We start from the raw sequence: 25,449 nt of genomic DNA on the forward strand, positions 1-25,449 counted from the left end.
TATATATTATTATATTTATATATTAATATATATATATTATTATGCTAAGTTGAAATTTTCAGACAGTTAGTTTGGAGAGTAGGAAAAATGGAAAATAAAGAAATATATTGTTTGAATATTTAATATTTAATATTTATATACATATATATTTATTGTTGGTAGTTTATATTTATTGTTGTAATATTTATATATATTGTTACTTTAGTGTATAATATTAACATCTAAACAAGATTTGACGGAATTCTGATGTTGGGTTTACTGGGTTGATTGTAGTAGTTGTTCATTTTCTGATGTTGGGATCTTAAGCATCTGAAAATTTGGTCAATTGGGTCACTTATTTGCCTTTCTTTGCAAAAAGTTTGGTTCTTACAATTTCTTAGGCTCACATTGAAATATACTGTTTGAATATATATATATATATATAAAGTATTTATTGTTGTAATAATTATTTGAAAAAATCACAACAGAGCTCCTTTAATTTAGATAAAAAGACTAATAGATTTTTTTTTAAATGAGCTAAATTATGAAAAAAAAAAAAAAAAAAAAAGGCTTATTTTAGGCTCAATACCTAAAATAAGCCCAAAAAATTTTTTTCTTAAAAAACCGGTTACTGGACCGGGTAAAACCGGAACCGGCCGGTAACTGGGACCCTTGTTAACCGGAGTCCCAGTTCCGGTTCCGGTTTCTCGAAACCGAGAACCGGTGTACCCCGGTTTTGGCCAAAAACCGAGAAACCGGACCGGACCGAATCGGGTTGACTCCCCTTACAATTCCTGTATTAGTTTTTTCTGAATTAGTAAGGTAATTATTAATAACCATTGACATGTGCTGTAGTTTATTTAAAATTTCTTATTCAGATAAACCATCAAGATTCCATTTGTAGATCTTATCAGAAGAAACTGAGAATTGGTTAAAAACATTTCTTTCTTCATATTGAATATCTGGTGGTGTAGGCCTAGAATACCAGTTCTGAGTGTTACTCGTAGGTCTAATGATTCTATTTACTTGGAATTCACTGAATTGTTGTTCAATTTGTTGTATCGCATGACCTGTAGTTTGTTCAAATTCGAAACTTTGTGTTTCACTTGTTGTTTCATATAAGATTATTTGTTTATCTGTTTTAATGACTTGGATAGTTTTAGAGACCAGGGCTTCATTTTTGACATTTTCAAGGGTTTTTAACATGTTATTAAGGTAATTATTAATAACAATTAACATGTGCTGTAGTTTATTTAAAATTTATTGTTCAGATAAACCATCAAGATTCCATTCATAGATCTTATCAAAAGAAACTGAGAATTGGTTAAAAACATTTCTTTCTTCATATTGAATATCTGGTGGTGTAGGCCTAGAATACCAGTTCTGAGTGTTACTTGTGGGTCTAATGATTCTATTTACTTGGAATTCACTGAATTGTTGTTCAATTTGTTGTATCGCATGATCTGTAGTTTGTTCAAATTCGAAACTTTGTGTTTCACTTGTTGTTTCATATACAATTATTTGTTTATCTTTTTTAATGACTTGGATAGTTTTAGAGGCTAGGGCTTCATTTTTGACATTTTCAAGGGTTTTTAACATGTTATTAAGGTAATTATTAATAACAATTGACATGTGCTGTAGTTTATTTAAAATTTCTTGTTCAGATAAACCATCAAGATTTCATTCATAGATCTTATCAGAAGAGACTAAGAATTAGTTAAAAACATTTCTTTCTTCATATTGAATATCTGGTGGTGTAGACCTAGAATACCAGTTCTGAGTGTTACTCGTAGGTCTAATGATTCTATTTACTTGGAATTCACTGAATTGTTGGTCAATTTGTTGTATCGCATGATCTGTAATTTGTTCAAATTCGGAACTTTGTGTTTCACTTGTTGCTTCATATACGATTATTTGTTTATCTTTTTTAATGACTTGGATAGTTTTAGAGGCCAGGGCTTCATTTTTGACATTTTCAAGGGTTTTTAACATGTTATTGACTTTTTCAAGACATGTTTCTTCTTTATTTTTTAGATTTAATACTTTGGGTTGTGAAATTTTTAAGAGGGATTGTTCGTAATGGGGTTTTTTCTTTTCAATCAGTTTGAGTTTTAGTTGGAGATGTAGTTACCTTAATTTTGTCTTCTATTCAGTCTAATTGTTTTCCTATGGTTATTAGACTTTGGTTTGTATAATTGTTTTGTTCTATAAGTTTTTTTATTTATTCATCTTTGGAAGTTTTAAAAGGAGATGCTAAAATTTTTTATCCTTTAAAGTTCATAAAGATTGGTTCTTTTGGAAGGTGACTTGCTTATGTTATAGTTTTATCTTCTTTTTCCCATTGAGTTAACATGTTTAATTTTTTTTTTATATATATATTTTGATGAATTCGAAGAATTTTATATTTAACTTTTATTCATTCATAAATCTTTCCCATTATTCAAAAATTTCAATTTTTTGTTCTTTTGTATATTTTAACTTATATTTTTCTCTTTTTTCTGCATTCTTGGTAGAGTTGTAGTTTTTTTATTAAGGGTTGGAGGTTTAAAGTAAGAGAAGTGATAATGGAGACGCCTGTTCACTCACGCCGGTTTATTATAATATAAAATATTATTAAAAAAAAAATCTATGAATAGTAATATTAAAAAAATTATATTATAAAATAAACCGCAGCGTGAGTGACTGTTCACTCACGCCGGTGTCTCCATTACCACTACTCTTAAAGTAAATGGTTTACTTGTAGTCATTAATTATGGGTGTAAAGGTGGTTCTTCTATATTGTTTGTGTTGGAGAATTTTGACCTTTTTCTTCAAAATTTTCTTGATTGGCTATATAACATGGGGAGCTTATTTGTGATTCTATCTTTATACCTTTTAATTTTAAATTTTTATATCTTCTCAAGGGTTCAGCATAAACGGAGGAAGAGGTAGAATTTTTACGGCTTGTTGTTGTATCTTGGAAAGCTGTTTCTTTTATCATGAAGGGTGATTTGTTGAGTTTTGGTCTGTCAAAGCTTAACCTAACACTGCCATCTAAGTGTTTTTGTAAACAATTTAAATCAAGTCCTATATTTTCCATTTTTGTTGGAATGTTTTCATTTTCTAATAACCATTCAGATGGAAGTTCCATTTTAGACCAAACTACTGATATAGGTACTCTTAACATTTGCTTCACAAGAATGTGTCTGTATTAGTAAAGTTCTATTTTTGGGACTTTTAACAAGAGCGTGAACATTAAGATTTGTTTTCATCGACTTGTAATAAAATCTGTAAATTAATAATAAAGGTTAGCTTCCTTCTAACATACCATAACCTGCTATTTTAATGTTCAAAATTAAAGCTTTTAAGACCTGTGGATCGCTTAAACTTAAAGTGAAGTCAGGGAAACAGTCAAAATGAATTGGCCCTTTATGAAGACTAGATTCAACGACTCCTAGCATGCTAGTGCTGTAATCTTTATGTCTTGCATCTCTTAAACACAAAAGTACAGAGGCATTGATTCCTAGACAGATCGACTAGGGGTTTAACTGCAATTTGAATTAGTCCTATGTGAAGGAAATTCATTTTCTTTTCTTTAAGTTTTTTAATTACTTCTTTAGAAAGTAATCAACATATATCATGATATTTATTTAAAGCATAGACTTGTTCAACAGTTTTTACGCTGTAATCATTAGTAAATGATAAGGGTGAAAAACTTGATTTAAAGATTTCTCTGGTTGGGACCTTGTGTATGTTCCAATCATGTGAATCTATATTTGCTTCAGGAATGTTGTATTCTTCTTTATTAACTATATCAGGTAAAGAAGGTAAACTAAATCTAGAGCTCATAGAAGAAGTGGATCTAACAACCTAGACATAATTCAAAATATTTGTTAAGAACAAGACAACAAGATTGAAAACTTTTTACTTCTAAATGCTTCTCCCTACGGGGCTTTAAGGGTTTTGGAATAGGTATATTGTGTGTCTTGTTGTGTGTCCTCCCAACTTACAAGCCTACCCGGCCTAATTGCGCTGACGGCACATTGACGGCACAATATTGTACATCCCATAGAACTTAAATATTTGCTAAAGATAACACTAAAAATTTATTTGTTTGCAACACTGTTTTCTGGGTTTAACAAATATATTGTTTTGGTTTTTTTATTTATATTTTTTTCTTTTAAAAAATAGTTAGTGGTTAATAACCATTAATTGTCAGTTAGGCTGTTAGTGGAGGCGATTAGCCAATTTCACTAACCACCTTTTCACCCCTAGCTCGGATCACACATTCAAAAATTTAATGGTCTAACTTGAGCTTGAGTTTAGTTGAGTTTGTCAAATGCTCAACTCAGCTTGAATGACATTAATCTCAACCAACTCAACAAGTTGAGTTTGGACCGAACACATTTCATATATAACTATCTCGAATAGACATGCTCATAAATGAGCTAATTCTAAAATCTTAAAGCTCGGCTGAGTTTGATTCGACTTGATTCCCTACACAGTATGGAGTGCCATATCAACATGTTTTCATCCCTGCTTGTGTCCTATGCGCACGGACAAGCCAAATTAAGAGATACTACAGAAAGAAAATGATGAAGGGGAATGGGTACTGATGCTGCTCACTGGGTGCATGGGGTTTTGTGCTGGGACCAAATAAGCCAAAAATTTGAATTTAAAGAGGCAACGGCTATATCTCATCAGATGATAGCATGGGCCGGAATTTTAATTTCTATTTTGCACCGGCTCGTTGATGTTTGGGTCATTGAAATGCACAACGTTATCATCATGATGGTTGTATTTTGCAAGGGCTGTCTAACCAAATGAGTATTTAAAAATTCAGAAATTAAGGTTTTATAGCAATTACAAAATTAATGTGAGAGAATGAAGCTTACTCATTTGTGTTTTGCAAATGATCTTTTGATTTTTCAGAAGCTAGTTTGAGTTCTATTAAAGTTATCAAGGCTGCTCTTATTGAGTTTGAGTATCTGTCTGGGTTGAAAGCTAATCCTTCTAAGAATTCTCTTTATTGTTCTGAAATTTCAGATAGAATGAGGCATATTCTATTGGATGATTTGATGATGAAGGAAGGTCATTTCCCTGTGAGGTATCTTGGGGTTCCTCTTATTTCGTCCAAACTTTCTACAGCTGACTGTGGAGCTACTCTGCAAAATTTCTGGCCGTATAGATTCTTGGCTTTTTAAGAATCTTTCCTATGCAAGTAGGCTCCAGTTGTTATCTTCTGTTCTTTACAGTTTACAAGTGTATTGGATGGGCATTTTCATTCTTCCTAAAAAGATTATTAGAGCTATTGAACAAAAGTTCAATAGGTTTTTATGGAATGGGAATGAAGAAGGTGTAGCTAAAGCAAAGGTTTCTTGGTCTAATCTCTGTTTTCCTAAGAAAGAGGGAGGTTTGGGCTTAAAGAAGCTTGAAATTTGGAATCAAACTTCCATGCTTAAGCATATCTGGAGTATTTTTGCTAGGTCTGGTTCTATTTGGGTTTCCTGGGTTAGAGAAAATCTATTAAAAAGAAGAAGTTTTTGGAGTGTAGGTATTCCTCAAAATTGTTCATGGAGTTGGAAAAAAATTTTAAAGCTGAGATCTATTGCTAAAAGGTTCTTGAAGTTTGAAGTTGGGAATGGGGATAGCATTCATATGTAGCTGGATTTGTGGCATCCTACAGGAGTTTTTATTGAGCAATATGGCTTTAGGGTTGTTTATGATGCTCAAAGTAATATTGAAGCTAAGCTATCTTCTGTCATTTGCAATGGAGATTGGTTTTGGAGACTAACAAGATCAGAAGCTCTAGTTGATATTCAAGCTAGGCTTTCTGAAGTTTGTTTAGGCCAATGTGATAAGCCAGTTTGGACTGTTTCTAAAAAGGGTGTCTATGTTAGTGCAGAGACTTGGGAAGCCCTTAGAAAGAAGAATGTAGAGGTTGTTTGGTGGAAGTTAGTTTGGTTTCCTCTTGCTATTCCTAAGCAGGCTTTTATTTTGTTGCTTGCTATGAAGGATAGGCTACTTACAGGTGAGAGCTTACTCAAATGGGGTTATAAGGGTGAGGTTCAACGTTGTTTCTACCATTCTCAGCTGCAAACTCGTGATCATATTTTCTTTGAATGCAGCTTTAGTTCAAGAGTTTCGAAATATTGCATGATTCGTTGTAGAATTGATATGCCTCCTGTGATTTGGGATGAACTTGTGCAGCTGGGCTGCAATAAGTGGGGAAAGAACTCTCTTAAATGCTTGATATGTCAATTGGTTCTTGGGTCTGTTGTTTATAATCTCTGGCATACTAGAAATGAACTTAGACATGATGGTGTTCCAAAAACTGAAGAGCAGTTATTAAAGCAGATTTTCTGGGAAATCAGGGTTAGAATTGCTGTAAAAAGAGGTTTTCCTAGAACTAGGGAGAATCTTTTATTGTGTTCATTGTGGAACTTGCCTTCTGCCATCCTCTGTAATGTTGGCTTGTAGTTTGTTTTTTGATTTAATATGTAAAGGTTGTAAGGGGCTGTTTTGGTGTTGAGTAGTTGCTGATTTGTAGGTTTTTTGTTTTCCCCTGTTTTTGCTTTGTAAGGGGTTGTATTTGTGTTTCCGTGATGCTCTGTTTTGAGCTTTGGTTTTAATGAAATGCTTATTCATCAAAAAAAAAAAAAAAAAGGGATCCGGCTTATGCGGTACTGAAAAACAGGGTCATTTTGGGTAATAAAAAAATAGTTTTTTTAAACAAATAATATAAAATTTATTAAATATAAAAAATTATAAAAAATCAATAATTAAAAAAAAATTAAAAAACTAAAAAAAAAAAAAAATCAAAATCAAAATCAAACGGGTGGCTGGAGGTACCCATGACCGGTTTAGGGGTGGTTCGGCCCTTGGGGTGATCTGGCCATCCCAAAAACCAAACTTTTTTTTTTTTTTTTTGGTGGGGTGGCCAGACCACCCCAAAGGCCATGGGGTGGTTTGTCCACCCCCGACCAACCATGGGAGGTGGCTCTAGCTAACTCCTTGGCCAAAATGGAGTGGTTTGACCACCCCAAAAAGGCCATCGAGGTGGCTCCAAAAACCAAAACCTTCTTTTGTTTGTAAAAGCAAATACTTATGTTCCCAAGGAGTAGCTCAATCGGTATTGGACCACGCCTTATGAAGCGAAGATCACTAGTTTGAATCCCCCTCCCCCTTCCCTTGTGTGGACTTGTCAAAATAAAATAAAAAGCAGCAAAGCAAACATTTCTACAAACACATGTCTCAATTATTTGAACAAATCACAGAAACCCAAAAAATCATGAACCCATTAAAAAAAAAAAAAAAGCAATTAATTTTTTAGGAAAGAGATGAATGTAGAAATGAAAAGAAACCCAACTGCAATTACAGCATAAGAGGTGTAACAATTGAAAGTGAAAGTTGAAATCTTTGCGTACTGTGCTTCTTCGTCTCTCAGCAGCAATGGCGAACCCAAAGGCCACCAAGCATAAAACGTCCACCAGAAGGTCCACCAGGGTCGACCCCTTTCCTTCACCCTATTTCTATTCCCAAAGAGAGCACAATCTCACCTCCCATTTTACCAAGGAGGTTGGCTTTGATTTTTGATTTTTCTTTTGCCACCCTAGACCGGCCATCTTTTTATCTTCTTAAAACTAATGTAGCTTTCAAAATTATCATTGGATCAAAATTGAAGTATGATTCATCTAACATTTAATGGTGATTTTAAAATCCACATAAACTTTAGGAAGATTTTAGAAGGATAAAAAGATGGTACGTAATATTACTCGTTTAAAAAAACTATTTTTTTTATTGCCCAAAACAGCCCCATTTTTCACTACCGCAAACGCATGGAAGCCGAATCCTACCAAAAGTATGTGATCGATATATTTGATCGCAGTGGCCAATAGGGTTATGGTATTAATAGTGGTGGTAAGAGGTAAGACTAAGATTTTAGATAGGAAAAAAAAAGGGGGTTAAAATTAGATTTTAAAAGAATTATATATATATATATATATATATATATATATATATATATAAGAGAATATTTTGAGCTTCGGGAGACTAATGCCCTTCCAAGCTCTTAGTATGTCGTTCCGCCCTTGGTAGTGATAGTTTTGGTGATGGTAACCCATAATAATGACAAACAATAGTGGAATAAAAATGAATGGTTTTGGTGGTAGGGTTAGTGGTGGTGACCAGAGTGATGACGATGGTGGAATAAAGATGAATGATATTTGTGGCAGTACGAACATTGATAGCATGGACAATAATGGTTAAAAGGGTGAGTAGCTTAAAAAAACTACAGCACAATAGTTTATATTTAATTTAATTTAATTTTCTTTAGTCATAAAAAATTTAAAATTAAATCTGAACCATTTAAAAAAAAAAAAAAAAGTGGGGCATGTTATGCTGACCATTTGATGAAGTGTGTGAAAATGAAAAATCAAAGCTCTTAGTAGTGCCACCCCTGGTTGTGGTAGCGTTGGATATGGTGACTGACAATAATGACAGTGGATGCTGGGGCGGAACTAGAGGGAGGCTTGGGGGGCTTTAAAAAATACCCTTAGAAAAATACCCCATGTTTCCCCAAAATTTTTAAAAAATACCCTTAGAAATTTTTTTCTTTTTTAATTAGAATATGTCTTCCAAATTTTTTTATTTTTTATTTTTGCTCTCCAAAATATAAATCCTAGTTCCATCCCTGGATGGTATTTGTGGCCATGTTAATGCCTAATGGTAGTGACGGACAACGATGACAATTGTGGAATAAAGATGGATGGTATTTGTGACTATTAACCATTATAGTCCACGCTATCAATGTTGTTACCGTCACAAATATCATCCATCTTTGCTCCACCAAGGTCATTATTGTCGGTCACCACCACTAACATTGGGAGCGAATGGCTTAAGTAACGTAAAAAAAAAATATAGTACAATGATTTATATTTAATTTAATTTTTATAATTATAAAATATTAAAATTAAATTTGAACTGTTGAAAAAATTAATCAAATATATTATTTTTTTTTTTACACCAAAATCCAAATCCGACAAAGAAAAAAATAGGGGTTGCCTTTCTTTATTGGGCTATAATTTTTTGGCGTCCTGCTATGCGGCTGCCTCTAGTGTCGGACATATATTAAAGAAAAATAATAAAAAAAATAATTGTTATTTTTTTTCGTTAGTTAAATTTCTATGAGATAATATTTAGTTTTTTAATGCCACAAAATTTGTTTTTGGATTCAAAACTAAAATTTACGGGTGGCAGGTTAACCCTAAAGGGAATGTATCACCCAAAAGGGATTCGATCATTCTAAATTTGGTGCTAATACCTCAAATTTGAATTTCCCTTTAATATCTATTTTCTTCAATTTCAAAAAAGAAAAAAGAAAAAGAGAGCAAAATATCTGATACTTGGCTGCCTCAATTTTGCAGCCGAAAATCTCTACTCAGATTTCTGACCTAATTTTTTTTTATTTAAAAATTAAAAATAAAATAAATAAAATAAAAAATCTTAGCCAGTCAGACTTTGGCAGACGCTGGGATGACCCAGGCTGCCGAAAATCTCTACTCAATTTTTTGATATCTGAAGTCAGAACACGTGGATAAAGAGGGACATGTTTATGCTGACTATTTGGTCAAGTGTGGTTAAAAGCAACATTTTGAATCAGGAGCTAAAAGGCATCTGCAAAATAATGGAACAAATTCATGGCCATGGAGCAAGTGAGTTGTTTCAAGCACAATCCCATTCGTAGGTTCCATGTCTCTGAAATGTGCAGTTCAGTTAGGCATACCAGACATAATCCACAGCCATGGGGAACCTATTACTCTCCATGGCTTGGTCTCTGCGCTTCAGATTCACCCTACAAAAGCTGGTTTTGTGCACCGCCTCATGCGCTTGCTTGCTCACTGCGGCTTCTTTGCTACCACAAGAGTCAACAAAAATCAAGAAGAAGAAGAAGCGTATGATCTCACACCTTCATCGAGGATCCTCCTCAAAGAAAATGTCACCAGCTTGTCACCGTTTGTTTTGGCTATGCTTGAGCCAGCTCTGGTAACTCCATGGCAATTCTTGGGAAACTGGTTCCGGGAAGACAAGGTCACAGCATTTGAGAGTGCACATGGGATGGGATTGTGCGAGTATGGAAACCAAAATCCTGTATTCAATAATCTTTTTAATGAGGCAATGGCGAGTGATTCAGGAATGATGAACTTGGTTGTAAGAGACTGCAAGGCAGTTTTTGAGGGGTTGGATACGTTGATTGATGTAGGGGGTGGTACTGGAGCATTCTCCAGGATCATTTCTGAGGCATTCCCTCACTTGAAATGCAGAGTGTTTGATCTTCCACATGTTGTAGCGAATTTGACAGACGGTTTGAAGTTGAATTATGTTGGAGGTGATATGTTTCAGTCTATCCCTCCGACAGATGGCATTCTCCTTAAGGTATGCATTAATTTTATTTATTTTTTGGATGAATGAATTCTACTATCAACTAACAAAGAATTCTACACACTCCAGCAAAACTTGCTAGAATATGCCAAAAGGATACAAAACCAGCAAAACTACAAACCACAAAAGCACCCAAAAAAAACCCTCTAAAAGCAAAGTAACAGAGTAGCAGCCATCCTATGGAATTTTGCTACTTCTAGCTAAGAAACTGAAAACTCAGACAATACACCAAGACTAATACAGACAGACTGTTAGTTCTTGTGTTGGCTTAATTCAGTTCCAAAATGTATATGCTACTGTTCACGGCTCAAACACTGATATAGAATGCTCAGAATCCAATCTCCACCGTTCATAATGTAGATTCATGTGTTATGAACGTCCCTGCAAAATTTCAGCTCAATCGGACCACAAACGCCCATCGATCGGAGTTGTTGATGATGACTGGACAGGCCGGGTCCGGACCGCTATTCCCCGGGTCCGGACCCCATTTCCAGAAACTTGATTTTTCAAGCAGGGTCCGGACCTCAATTCCCCGGGTCCGGACCCCAGTTCCCGAAAGTGCATTTTATGAGGCCTGTCCGGACCTCAGATCTGCAGGGTCCGGACCTGGCTGACTTATTAGGGTTATTTTCTATTTAAACACGATTTTGCTACATTTACAAGTACGTATTTTATTGAGCAAAAATCAGGGTGCTTAGAGAGAGAGAATTTGTTCTAGATTATTGTTGAAGAGAAAATACGTGAAGCCAATCGGAGTTCTGGTGAAAGGAAATCTTTTAGAAGAATCGTGCTAGATGTTCTGGAAAGGGCTACTGAGGTAGAAGTCAAGTGGGTCACTTGTCGTGTGCAAGGAAGAGTCAAAGGTTTTGTTATTCTTCTTGTATTCCTTATTCTTCTATATAGTGAATTGATTTCCTGGGTTTGGCTGCCCCGGAGAGGTTTTACATTTAGAGAGTTCTCTAAATAGTTTCCTCTTCGTAACCAAATTTCTGTGTTCTTGATTGCATATTTTATATCAGTATTTGGTTGATTTTTTAACTGCTAAGTTAGATCTGTTTTCTGGATATTTTCTGTAAAACTCCTAGACGTGTGAGTAGGTGATAATTGGAGTCGTTTTAGAATTTTCAATTGGTATCAGAGCGGGTTCACTCTGTGAAGGATTTATTTCCTGAGTGTGATCCGAGACTCCATATCAAATGTCTCATACTGTTGCTCCTAATTCTCTTCCCGTCTTTGACGGAACAAATTATACGCTTTGGAAAATTCGTATAAGAGCATATTTTAAATCCATTAATGTTTGGCATATTGTCGAATCTGGATGGACACGTCCAGAAAAAGCAATAGCTGAATGGACAACAGAGGAAAAGAATAATGCTACTGCGAATGACAAAGCTATAAATGCTATTTACATCTCTATTTCAAATGAGGAATTTTCTAAAATTTCTAGATGTGAAATAGCTAAGGAAGCCTGGGAAACTTTAGAAATCACACATGAAGGAACTAAGGTTGTTAGAACTTCAAAAATTCAAATGTTGGTTTCACAGTTTGAGGAGATTAGAATGCAGGAAGATGAAACTTTTGATGAATTCTATTCAAAGCTTAGTGCCATTAGAAACTCTACCATTAATTTGGGAAAGAAAATGGATGATGCTAAAGTGGTGAAAAAAATCTTAAGATCTTTGCCTGAGAGGTTTATTCCCCAAATTGCTGCTATACAACAGAGCAAGGACTTAGATACTATGAGAGTAGAAGAACTTGTAGGTTCCCTTCAGACCTTTGAGCTAATTCTTCCTAAACACAAGAACACCAAAAATATTGCTCTTAAGGCAAAAAATGTTAAGGTTGACTCTTGTGGTTCATCTGATGAGGATTCTGGAAATGAGGAAGAAATTGCTATGTTTGCTAAGAAGTTTAGGAAATTCTTTAGAGCCAAGAAAGGAAATTTTAGAAATAGCAATTCACAATTTTCTGAGAAATCTAGAAATGAGAATGTTGAGAAAGGAAAGTCACCTAAAGGTATCAAGTGTCACGAATGTGGAGGACATGGGCACATTCGTGTTGACTGTGCTAACTTGAGAAAGTCAAATGGCAAGGCATTTAATGTGACTCAAAGTGATGAGTCAGACAAGGACGATGCTGAACAAGGAGTTAATTACTTAGCATTTGGAGTTAGTTATGAGAGTGAGCATGAGAATAGTGAGTGTAATTCTCAAGACAAACAAGGTGTGTCCGATAATGATTCGGAAGAAGAAGATGATTTGCAAAATGTTTATAATAATCTATTTGTGGAATACACTAAACTGAAAAAGCTGAATAAGCAGCAATTGAAGAAACTCAATGAGGTTAATCTTGAAAATGATCAACTTTCTGTCACCTTAACTGATTCTCTTGCTACTCATAATACTTTGATGTCTGAAAATCAAATGCTAATTGCCAAAGTGAAATCCTTGGAGAATGAACTGAATGAATCAAAGAATCATTTAACAAAATTCTCTAGTGAAAAGCTAAATCAAATGCTACATAATTAGAAACATTCGTTTGATAGAACTGGATTGGGTTTTGATAAATCTGCTATTTTATCTACTAATGTTGCTTCTTCTTCAAAGATGATTTTTGTGAAACCAGTGAACAAAGAAGATAGCTTGGCTGAAAAGAAGGTAATTTCTCCTCAAATTTCCAAAGGTGGAAAAGGTAAGGGAACTCTAACTGATTCCTATATGTCTAGTTCTAAGTCGAGAAGTATGCACATGTTAAGGAACCAACCTTCTCAAAGGTTTATTCCTACGTGTCATAACTGTGGTAAGATTGGACATATTCGTCCTAAGTGTTTTCAGCTTAACAATCATGAGCTTAAAAGAGAATATTTCCATTCTAGAAATAGTTATGAGAAATTATTCAACATGATGAGAGACGTAGTAACACGGTTAGATGTCTTGGATAAGAGTCACACAGTTGTCCCTGATGTGAAGAAAGTTTGGGTCAAGAAGATTAATACCATTCACCCATTGAGGGGGAGTGGTAATGGACTCACCTAGATTAGGTGGGCACATAGACCATGCCTAGAAATTGAGCATATTGATATTTGTCTATAGCTGTTCTAGGGCATTTTTTTTCTTAATTTTTGTTTGCTTTGTTTTTATTTTCTTTGATTATTTTTTATTCTTTTAGATTGTTTTAATTGTTAGATACTCAGTTTCTCATGTCTTGTGCTCAAATGAATATTTTACATATGAGTGGGGTCAATATTTCTGCAATTTACATCTATTGCTCCATATGTTTCTGATATACCTTGTTTTTCTGAAGACTGTTAAAGGAGTAAGAGTCAGTTTTTCTCATGTTCGAATTTGTGCACTTTTTGCCCCCCTTAGGTTTAGATTTTTGTTATATGTTTGGGAATTTGGAGCAAACATTTTGCTTGGAAGATAGGTAGTGTCAGTTCTATCCTCTTGACCAACTCGTTAGTTGAACCTAGCTCCTAAAAAATTCCAACATTTTCCAAAAAAAAAAAAAATAAAATAAAAAGAAAAGAAAAAAAGGGGCTTAAAATAAGCTCAAATGACTTAGTTTTGCTTCTGTCTATCCCTAAAGAAAGAATCGGTGATCAAATCATTACGGAAATAGATGATTACTAAAGGACATGGTAAAAGTGAATGATTAGTCTCAGGGGGAGTGTATCGGATGAGGGAATCTAGGTCCTAACATTATAAGGTTTTACTGTGGCTTGAATCAGACTGTTTGTCTTTCATTTACAAAGTGTCTGCCTAGATTTCCTTTCCACTGATGCAATCTTATTTAATGGGAGTTTTCACACACTACACCATCACATGAGATTTCTGATTATTGCCTACTTGACTGCATTCACAGACCAAGGTTGTGTCATGCATATGGTACATTTACGGTGTAAGTGTAGCTTGTTGATCACTCCGAATTGTTCAGATATTCATACGGGCATGCATGATCTATTGCTTATCTATACAAGTTGTGTTTTTTTTTTTTTTTGGTGTTTTGTTTTAAAAAATAAAAATAAAATAAAAATAAAATAAAATAAAATTTTTTTTTTCTTTCTTTCTCGGTGATTTCGTTTCTTAAAGGCTCAACACTTTGGTATCATCCAAGGTATGCTTCTTCCAATATTCCTTTTCGATTTGATTTCAAATTGCAATATGTGAATGTTTGGGTTTAATTGTGTGATCATGTGTGTTCATTTAACTTTTAAAGGAGGAGAAACATGCTTTACATTTCCAGTTTCCTGTTGTTAATTGAGTCATACATTGAGGGGGAGTTTTGCTGATGTTTCTTTATAATCACGCATTCTACGTCATTTTTTTTATCATGAGTTTTATTTATGTCTTCTTGTTCCACATATGCCTTGATGTATTTTGTGAAGTGTTTCAGGAAACATGAAGACCTTTTGTCATTCTATGACAAAAAGGGTGAGTAAATATGGGGAGATGATGGGATTGGCTCTACATTTTGGTTTTGTCACTGAATTGCCAAAGGGGGAGTTTGTTAGTTCTTGTGTTGGCTTAATTCAGTTCCAAAATGCATATGCTACTGTTCACGGCTCAAACACTGATATAGAATGCTCAGAATCCAATCTCCACCGTTCATAATGTAGATTCATGTGTTATGAACGTCCCTGCAAAATTTCAGCTCAATCGGACCACAAACGCCCATCGATCGGAGTTGTTGATGAAGACTGGACAGGCCGGGTCCGGACCGCAATTCCCCGGGTCCGGACCCCATTTCCAGAAACTTGATTTTTCAAGCAGGGTCCGGACCTCAATTCCCTGGGTCCGGACCCCAGTTCCCGAAAGTGCATTTTATGAGGCCTGTCCGGACCTCAGATCTGCAGGGTCCGGACCTGGCTGACTTATTAGGGTTATTTTCTATTTAAACACGATTTTGCTACATTTACAAGTATGTATTTTATTGAGCAAAAATCAGGGTGCTTAGAGAGAGAGAATTTGTTCTAGATTATTGTTGAAGAGAAAATACGTGAAGCCAATCGGAGTTCTGGTGAAAGGAAATCTTTTAGAAGAATCGTGCCAGATGTTCTGGAAAGGGCTACTGAGGTAGAAGTCAAGTGGGTCACTTGTCGTGTGCAAGGAAGAGTCAAAGGTTTTGTTATTCTTCTTGTATTCCTTATTCTTCTATATAGTGAATTGATTTCCTGGGTTTGGCTGCCCCGGAGAGGTTTTACATTTAGAGAGTTCTCTAAATGGTTTCCTCTTCGTAACCAAATTTCTGTGTTCTTGATTGCATATTTCATATCAGTATTTGGTTGATTTTTTAACTGCTAAGTTAGATCTGTTTTCTGGATATTTTCCGTAAAACTCCTAGACGTGTGAGTAGGTGATAATTGGAGTCGTTTTAGAATTTTCACAGACAAAACACTAGACAGAAATCACTTATCCGTAATATCTACAATTCCTTCTCTGCACTGGCAGCAGCTCTTCAACAGCAGCATTTTCTACACAGCACTAGCCCAGCAGCATACAGCCACAAGAACTCCACCAAGTCACCAGCAACACAACCAACCAGACAGGGAAATCTAAAAACCACCGCAAGAATCAGGAGAGATTTTTGTACCAGATTAGTGACAGGGATTTCCCAACCAGCACAGAGCCATATTTTTTCTGTTACCCTTGAAGTTCCCCTTTCACAAAATTCTAGTTCTAACCTCCCAACACATTTTCAGAAGCATTCTTTCCTCCGAGATAAGTTGATTACCAAACTTCACATTTCTTTGCCTCCACATATTATAAATAGAAGAGCCCCATGCTAGTTTGCAAATCACAGCTCCAAGACTTTTGCCCCTCCATTCCCTCACTGCGTTGTTCATATCATCCCACTCAATAGGAATATGTGGTTGATTGCACTTTTGGATAACATAAAATTTGGCAGGTTTCTTGGATTTCCTTCTATAGCTTGATCTGCAAATGTTTTTCACGAGCAACATAAAATTTACTACTATACGCTGCTTTTATCCTCATATTATGCCCAAGTTGCTAGTCAGGTTCAAACTTCGGTAAACTGTGTATGCTATTTAATACAATGAGGAAGGACACAATCCTAGAGGATGATTATACTGTTGGTTGTGTTCTTTATGGTTGGATTAATAAATTACATAATTTTTTCATTTTTCTTGATGGTGATAATGACTAATTTGCAGTTGGTTTTACACTCAATTAGTGATGAGGATTGTGTGAAGGTACTGAAAAAATGCCGAGAAGCTATACTAAACAAAGAAAAAGGGGGAAAGGTGATCGTCATAGATATAGTGATTAATGATATCAAAGATGAGCACAAAATAACCGAAGCAAAGCTCTTTTTTGACGTCTTGATGATGGCTCTGGTCACTGGAAGAGAGAGATGCGAGAAGGAATGGGAAAAGCTCTTCTTGGAGGCTGGTTTCAGTCGCTACAAGATAACACCCATGTTTGGTTTAAGGTCCCTTATTGAGGTTTATCCTTAGGACCTTAGCAACAACTATGTATTGTCCTAAGATTTGTATGACAGTAGAATAATCATGTACTGTAAGCTTGAATGCTATATGGATGACTAATGGGTTAAAAGAGTTTTCAAATTTAGTATAATTATGAATATATCTATGTTCATGGTTTGGGAATATTTCTTTTTTTGACATGTTCACACAAGGGAAGGGGGAGGGGAGATTCGAACTAGTGACTTCCGCTTCATGAGGCGTGGTTCACAACCGATTGAACTACCCCTTGGGGATGGTTTGGAAATATTTTAAAGAGACTTGGAAGAAGAGAAATTAAAGTAGGCATTTATAATGCCCAACTCATACCAAACTATTGCTTAAAGCAAGCAAAACTTGAGTGTATGCTCTTTCGCACGGGGCGCATACACGTTGAAACTAACAATTATGATCTAACTTTTATAATTAAGAGTAATGCTAGAAACTACATTTTTATCACATAATTATCTCACAATGTTGATGTGTTAGTCCCACCTAACGCTTGGATCGGTCATTATTAAAAAAAATATATATATCCAAAAGTTGGTTAGGATTGCCATATTAGCATTGTGGTATAAAAAAGTGATATAGAAATTCTAGCATTACTCTATAATTAAATAATCATTGTGCATTTTTAAAATTCGTGTCTCTCTCTCCTTGCTAGAATAGAAATTCTAAGCGTATTCTGGTTTAGTTTCGTTTTGCACAAAACACATACCATTATATCTAAGAGGAGTATTTGTTGTAACCTAGTACACACCAATTGATCAAAAACGATTATGTAATGCATCTTAGGAGCATTTAATTTTTTGTTTTAGATTTATGCACCAACATAATGATGGGTCAGCCAGGGAATTGAAGTAGATAACTCTAATGGAAACCCATCACAACATTCTCATCAATTAGATAATAAAACAGAATAGACAAAAAATCCAGGTAGGTGGAGTTATTTTTAATTTCAAATTGCTGCCAGATGATAACATTTATAATCAGTAATTGAAAAGTCGTTCGGTCACAGTTGGCCATGCTCACAGCTTATGTTCATACACATTAGGTATCTACATTCTAGAAACACATAAATTTTCTTTAGTTCACATTAATAATTCAACTTTGTTAATAATTACACGTCTAAGACTTTACGCAAAGGCAAAAAATGAGAGCCTCAACTACAAAGTTTCGGATGCATATTAACTTTTATATGACTAATTGCCAAGTTAGAGTTATGTGGTAGCTGCCATTAGCTACTCCAATATGACTACTAGCCTAGTCAAAGCTATATGGTAGCAAAAAATATAGTTAAAAGACTCCAATATTTCTGTGAATCTGCATGAAGGAAAAAAAATTATGGCTTTCCAAAAGGAGTACCTTGATTTGGTGTTGGTCCCTTGTGGACTGCTCATAATGTTTGCTTATCATCTCTTCCTCCTCTACAGATACCTTAATTGTCCGCACACCACGGTGATGGGTTTTGAGAACAATGACAAAATAGCTTGGGTGGAAAGAATTATGCAGATTGATAAACGGGACGTTGGAGTAGCTCTATCTGTCATATCATCAAACACATCAGCTGCAACTTTCTTGGCATCAGTCTCTTTAACGCTCTGCTCTCTCATTGGTGCTTGGATTGCAAACTCCTCCAAAGAATTCCTGCAGAGTGAATTAATCTACGGAGACACAAGGCCATCCACCATGTCTATCAAGTACATAAGCCTCCTAACCTGCTTCCTGCTCGCTTTTTCCTGCTTCGTTCAGTCAGCAAGGAGCTTTGTCCATGCAAACTATCTGATAAGCACCCCAGATAGCAACATACCTGCGCAGAATGTGGAAGTGGCAGTTATAAGGGGTGGTGATTTTTGGTCACTCGGGCTTAGAGCACTTTATTTTGCTCTGGATTTGCTGCTATGGTTTTTTGGGCCGATACCCATGTTTGTTTCCTCCATTGTTATGGTTATAGTCCTCCATTATCTTGACACAAACACAACTCTGTTGCATCAGCATAGGTCCCCAGGGAACAAGATGGTCAAAAGCGTGGCTGACTGAATATCCATGGCATTCGTGGCCCTTTACCATCATGGTCTGCAATGCCAAATTATGCTTGTGCATAAAACGAACCAAATTCTTGATTGGTAAATGCAAATTGCTATATATGAACAATACTATGTCTCACCCTCTGTTGTTGTCATGGTTTTGATTTGACGGTAGTTATTTAACATCTCTGCTCCAAAATCTGGATTTGCATCAGGATTTATAGAATATGAGATATGGTTCCATAATGAGTATATATTTCTTATAGGATAATTTATTGATTATAATCAAATTTGATGTGTTAAACAAGTCACATGTAGTAGATGACAAATCGTTAACTTTGACGATAAAATGACAAAGAAACCTAACGTGTACAAAACTTGAAAACCTTGTTCTTGAATTGAAAACCTAATGACTAAATCCAAATCAGGGGCTAAATATGATTTTTTTTTCCTAAAAGAATTATTTGATGATCACCATACTTATCTTTAGTTTTACCTACCCTAATTGTGTTACAAATAGGAATAAATTTCAATAAAGAATAAAAGCAAGAGATATAGTCATTTCGAGCCCTTCCCTAATAATGGACGTAAGTGTCTAATACCGAACCACCCGTAAATCTCTTCGTGTTATTTTCGTTTTTCTTCTGCAATTTACATTTTATTAAGAGAAGTTTATCCGAGGGAACGCAGCATCATGATCTTCAATTCCTAATTCCATGCAAATCAGGATGTGAAGATTGTGTCAACATCACGTTTGATGGATACTTTTACAAGGCTTTTGGTAAATGAGGTTTAGGTGGGATGAAACTTCTGTATAAAATGAGATGAAGGTAACATTGGAAAATGACATGAACCTTCTGATGAAACCACTCCTTACGACTATGATGCACCAAAGACGTGGATAAGTCATGTTTATGGATCAATATCAATTTGACCCCACAAGCATTTGAGTTGCCAAGGAAATTGGGTTACTGGGGAAGAATTTTGAAGCCATCGGCAGCTTTTTATTAATATGTACACGCAACACAGCTAGTATTTGGAAACATGTAACTCATAATTAAAGGCCCCATTTTGGCCCATTGCCCCCCTATGTTGATGTTGCTTCTTAAATATTCCTTTTCATCTCCCAATATTTTGTGGAAGGTGATGCTTCTCAAGTTATCACGGCTATCAACAATGCCAACCATTGTGCTGATTGGCCCATTGCCCCTATTGTGAATCATATTATCTACAATCTTTCTTCCTAATTTTGTGTTTGATCCTGCACTTGATATTAAATGAGATATTAAACGACTAAGGAGGTCGATAAGCCAATCTAATCCGAATAATGCGATTGATTTATGTCCTGATCAACCTGATATAAATTTTCAGTTCCAAAAACAAAATATTGGGGTTGTAATTGAAGCGAGTCAAGCATGTATCACTTAATAATTAAACGGGTTTCTACAGTCATGAATCAAGTTTAATGAACGGTTTGTCAATCTGACTTATTTATTTACGGCCCTAAACCCTAAGTCTTAAGCCCAGCCATCAGGGTGTGTTTGTTAAAGGGTTTTGGTTTGATACTGTAGCAAAAATTGATTGATGTAAAAAAAATAAAAAAATAAGGATATAATTTTTATTTTTATTTTTATTTTTTGAAAAAGTGAAAAAGTAAAAATGTTTGATTTGGAAAAATGAAAATATTTTGTTTTGTAGTGATTTTTTTTTATTTGAATAATAATAAAAAGTAATTTATGTGATATAAAAAGTAAGAGAATGTTGAAAAAACGAAAAGGTGAGATGAATAGTATTTAACCAAAATCGTTTAGCAAACGGGGCCTCAATGTTCGCTAGTGAACTAAAACACCCACACTAAGCAGTGACAGGTTATCACATGCAGGGGTGGAACCAAATCAAACATATCAACTTAGCCAAAAAAAAAATCGAACCATCAAAGTAACTATTCGAAAATTGCCAAGGCATTAATAAAATATATATATAACTTTTATAAAAAATTTAAGAATCTTTAGAGTTGCCAATGACCACCCAATTCTAAGGATAGGTCCCCAAGCACATGCCCTACTAATAAATGCCAAATGGTACGTTAAGTTATCCTATGAAGCCAGCATTTCAACAAAAATGTATACCATATTGTATTTATCACAATGTTATACAAAAAGAAGCTTAATTTTATATGCCACCCATGAGCTCACCCACACCCATTATTTCAATTTTCAACTGCATATTAAATTTGACAACAGCTCCACCACTTGTGAAAGATGAGGCTCCATGCAAGTACAGCTCCAGCTTCAATTTTGCTCAGAAAAGTGGGGAAAAAAAGGGACCAGCTTGAATTTTTGTGTCAACCATGCATAGATAGAGTTCAATTCAAGTTGGGCCTTATCCTTAAGCAAGAGGCCAATTGCAATTGAAGGTCTACATGGATGAGAGTACTACCAGTAGCCATTTTTATTTATTTATTTTTTAAAAAATATAAGGAATGAAACTACTTTTTGCTTTCATATTTAAATAAACAACACAATAACTTTCTTTATATTTTTTATATATCATTTAAATATTCTTTTAATTAAATGATAGGGAAAAGAGAAAAAGAAGAGGAACATTTAAATATTGTTTCAAATAAATACTATAGGAAAGATAAAGTTTTTTTTTATATATATTAAAATAATGTTAAGGAAATCAAGGGTAGCACTTTTGCTTCGTTTGGTATTCCTTTGGTTTGGGAAACAACAAGGAAGTTTGTTTCAAGTGATTTTTTTAAGAGTTTTTCTTACATTTAGAGAAATAAATGATGTGACAATTCTACATGGGTGTGACCATGGTAGCACACGTCCATTGGAAACTACTCAAGAAAGGCTTAGACGACAAGAATCGCATGCGCTCCCTCAAGACCAATTAAGCCATAGCTTGACACAACTCCACTAGGACATTAATAGTTCCTAAGTCGGCTAATACTAATCAGGTTTGTATGAGTAATTCTCCATTACAGAGATTCGAACTCACGCCCTAATACATTCCCAACCTTATAGGAATTTTCTTACCACTAGCTAAAACTTTCTTTTCTTTTTTCAGCTCAAGCCACAAAAAGGAAGGGAAAAACTAGAAATAATAATAATAATAAAATACAAATATGCAATGCAAAATTGGGCCAGAAGTAATGAAATCTTTAAGATGAAGATCATTGTTATCATCCTTATCATATATTTCCTAACCCAAAATGAACACTCTGAAATCCTTTACTAGGACCCATTTCTTAAGTGTGTAAAACCTTGCTTTTGGGGAAAAAATGATGTTGACCCACAAAATAAAAAACTCATCAAGGGTAGGTGAGGTCCCCATTAATTTATATATTCATGGTCATAGGCATATGCCTAATCTTGTGAAGCCTCAATTGTGGGCCTTGCACGCCACAATATTTAAGTTACATGGTACTATATTTCCTACCAATCCATGGAAGTCAACTTTTTTTTGGTGTTGGGGGGGGGGGGGGGGGGGGGGGGGGGGGGGAGGGGGGGCCGCCTTCTGAGGGAAGATTAGCTGCAGAAGCAATACTTCTTTAGGCTGTCTCAGTTAATGTTGTTCCTCTGGATTTATTTGATCAATCTTATAAATACAAAGTGTATTCTCATAATAATTACAGTTTAAAATTCTAAAACTTCTTCTGCTTCATTACATTAACCATGGTTCTGCATTTAATATTACAATAGTGATTTTCTATTTTTATTAGCTTAAACTTGGAAAAAATATAAAAAAGTCCCCCAAACTACCAACCGTTTTTTATTTAGCTCCCTAATGTTCCAAAAGTGATAAAATAGCCCCCCCAAACTACCAAATAGTTGCAATTTGGTCATTCTGTTAGTCATTACCGTCAAATAGGATGAAAAATTCAAAACTACGTCGTTTTGGTAAGATTAAGTTACTAATTAAAATGCCATTTTGAAAAAAAAAAAAAAAAAAAAAAAATTAAACAAGCAAGCAAAACGGCATTGTTTTGCTTTAAATTAGGTTTCCTTATCCTTACCAAAACGGCACAAACTACGAGCCGTTTTCGATTTAGCCCCCTAATGTTTTCAAAGTGATAAAATAGCCCCACAAACTATCAAACAGTTGCAATTTGGCCACTCTATTAGTCATTACCGTCAAATAGGATGGAAAATTCAAAACTATGTCGTTTTGGTAAGGTTAAGTTACTAAAATGCCATTTTGAAAAAAAAAAAATTAAAATAAGCAAGCAAAATGGCGCCGTTTTGCTTTAAATTAGGTTTCCTTATCCTTACCAAAACGGCGCAAACTACCAACCGTTTTCGATTTAGCCCTATAATATTCTAAAAGTGATAAAATAGCCCCTCAAACTACCAAACAATTGTAATTTAGCCACTCCGTTAGTCATTACCGTCAAATAGGATGGAAAATTCAAAACTACGTCATTTTAGTAAGGTTAAGTTACTAAAATGCCATTTTGAGGAAAAAAAAAAAAAAATTTAAACAAGCAAGCAAAACAGTGCGGTTTTGCTTTAAATTAGGTTTCCTTATCCTTACCAAAATGGCACCGTTTTGGTTAGTCGTAGGAATTAAAACAAAACCGTTCAGCAACTCTTCTCCCCCACGACAACCTGCAATTTTTTTAAGGTTCTCTTACTCAACCCATTAAACTCAAACTACTCAACCACCATGCGAAAGCATAAAACCTTCTCATTGCCCCCTAAAAAATTGTAGGTTGTCGTGAGGAGATTGCTCTCTGTTTTCTCTATGGGGGTTGGGGAGAGAGGGGATTGCTCTCTGTTTTCTCTCTCTTTTTTCTCACATTTCGCTTTCTTTCTTTCTTTCTTTCTCTGTTCCTCCTTTTTCTTTTTCCTGTTTTGGGATTCTTTTTGTTTTCTGGCTTTCCTTTTGTCTCAAACAGGTCACACCTCCTAAATTCTCCATGTATGGTTTTTCCACTTGCTCAATGCTCTGTTTTGTGATGTTTCATTGCAGAGCACCCCAATGGCCATGGCCATTGGTAACAAAAACGGTGTCGTTGTTAGTAATGAAGTGAATATGAATCAGAAATGACATGGGTTTCTTTCTTTAATCCTCTTCTTGGCCTCCTGCATATTTAGAAATAATATAAAGAAAATGGTTTTTGTGGTGTGAGCATACATCCCCACAAAGAAAATTATTTATGTTAAAATAAACTATAGAATACTAGAGAATATAGGGATAAACTAAATATTGTATTTCTGTGTATTTAGAACTGTATACAATGAGGCCTACTTATAGTTGAATAAAGCCAGACAGAATAGGAAATACAATCACGGAATTAATGTACAATATTACAGAATAATATTAATGTATATACAGGGAAAATATATCAAATCAGCAATTATGGTGATTATCAGAATATAATCAGAATATATTCTGATTATATTCTAACATCCCCCCTTAAACTCAAGGTGGTAATGTAGATGCCAACTTGAGTTTGGAAACAAGATCACGGAACCGTCCAGGTGGATGTACTTTGGTGAATACATCAGCCAACTGATCAGCGGAAGCAATGGGACAAAGACGGAGAGTTCCCTGCAAAAGATGATGGTGCACAAAATGACAGTCGATCTCAATGTGTTTAGTACGTTCATGAAAGACATCATTATGCGCAATTTGAATCGCACTTCGATTGTCACAAAAGATAGGAGAACTGGAGGTCTAAGAAACACCCATATCATATAGGAGCCAACGAAGCCAGAGGAGCTCAGAAGTGGTGTCAGCAAGAGCACGATACTCAGCTTCGGTGCTAGAGCGAGCAACAACAGATTGTTTCTTGCTACGCCAAGAGATGAGATAATCACCAAGTAAGAAACAATAACCCGTGATGGAACGACGATCAGTGGAATCACCTGCCCAATCAGCATTTGAATAGACATGTAAGTCTAATGATGAGTGAGAAGAGAAATGCAAACCATGAAACAAGGTGCCCTTCACGTAGCGAAGGATGCGAAGAACAGCCGCATAATGAGCTGAGTGTGGCGCTGTCATAAACTGACTAACAAGGTGGACTGCATAGGCAAGATCCGGTCATGTCACAGTAAGATAGATGAGACTACCAACTAACTGTCGATAGAGAGTGGCATCAGAAAGTAGCTCACCATCAGTGGCACGAAGTTTTACATTTGTCTCTAGAGGGCTATCAACAATTTTGCAATCAATAAGGCCAGCTCGTGAGAGAAGATCTGAAGCATACTTGGCTTGAGAGAGATAGTAACCATTTGGATCAGAAGACACTTCCAATCCAAGAAAGTAACTGAGAAAACCCAAATCCTTCATCTCAAATTGTTGGCTCAAAAACTGTTGAAGGTTACGAATACCAACAGTATCATCTCCAGTAATAATCATATCATCAACATATAGTAAGAGGAGAATGAGACCAGCATCAGATCGCCGGATAAAAAGAGCAGAGTCATATGGGCTAGAAACAAACCCAATCTGCGCAATAGTGGAACTGAATTTGGCAAACCAAGCCCGGGGAGCCTGTTTCAGACCGTATACTGCCCGACGAAG

At 35.3% G+C, this 25,449-nt stretch overlaps 2 protein-coding genes and 1 pseudogene across 2 annotated transcripts; all 3 read left to right on the forward strand.

The window, feature by feature from the left end:
* Positions 1-4,563: 4,563 nt before the first annotated feature.
* On the forward strand, positions 4,564-6,438 carry LOC148589840 (uncharacterized). Its single transcript, XM_088515382.1, has 4 exons — positions 4,564-4,567; positions 4,891-5,065; positions 5,184-5,371; positions 5,645-6,438. Exons 1-4 carry the CDS (start codon positions 4,564-4,566, stop codon positions 6,436-6,438), a joined length of 1,161 nt encoding a protein of 386 aa, XP_088371508.1.
* Positions 6,439-9,637: 3,199 nt separating this feature from the next.
* LOC132172261 (trans-resveratrol di-O-methyltransferase-like) lies at positions 9,638-16,936 on the forward strand (annotated as a pseudogene).
* A 1,115-nt stretch (positions 16,937-18,051) lies between these two features.
* Positions 18,052-19,028, forward strand: LOC132172749 (uncharacterized). The gene has a single exon (XM_059584310.2). The coding sequence runs from the start codon at positions 18,227-18,229 to the stop codon at positions 18,920-18,922; it is 696 nt and encodes a 231-aa protein (XP_059440293.1). The 5' UTR covers positions 18,052-18,226; the 3' UTR covers positions 18,923-19,028.
* The last annotated feature ends 6,421 nt before the right edge of the window (positions 19,029-25,449 follow it).

This window comes from Corylus avellana, chromosome 1 (genome assembly GCF_965113065.1).
Source record: "Corylus avellana chromosome 1, dhCorAvel1.hap1.2, whole genome shotgun sequence".
Lineage (NCBI taxonomy): Eukaryota > Viridiplantae > Streptophyta > Magnoliopsida > Fagales > Betulaceae > Corylus > Corylus avellana.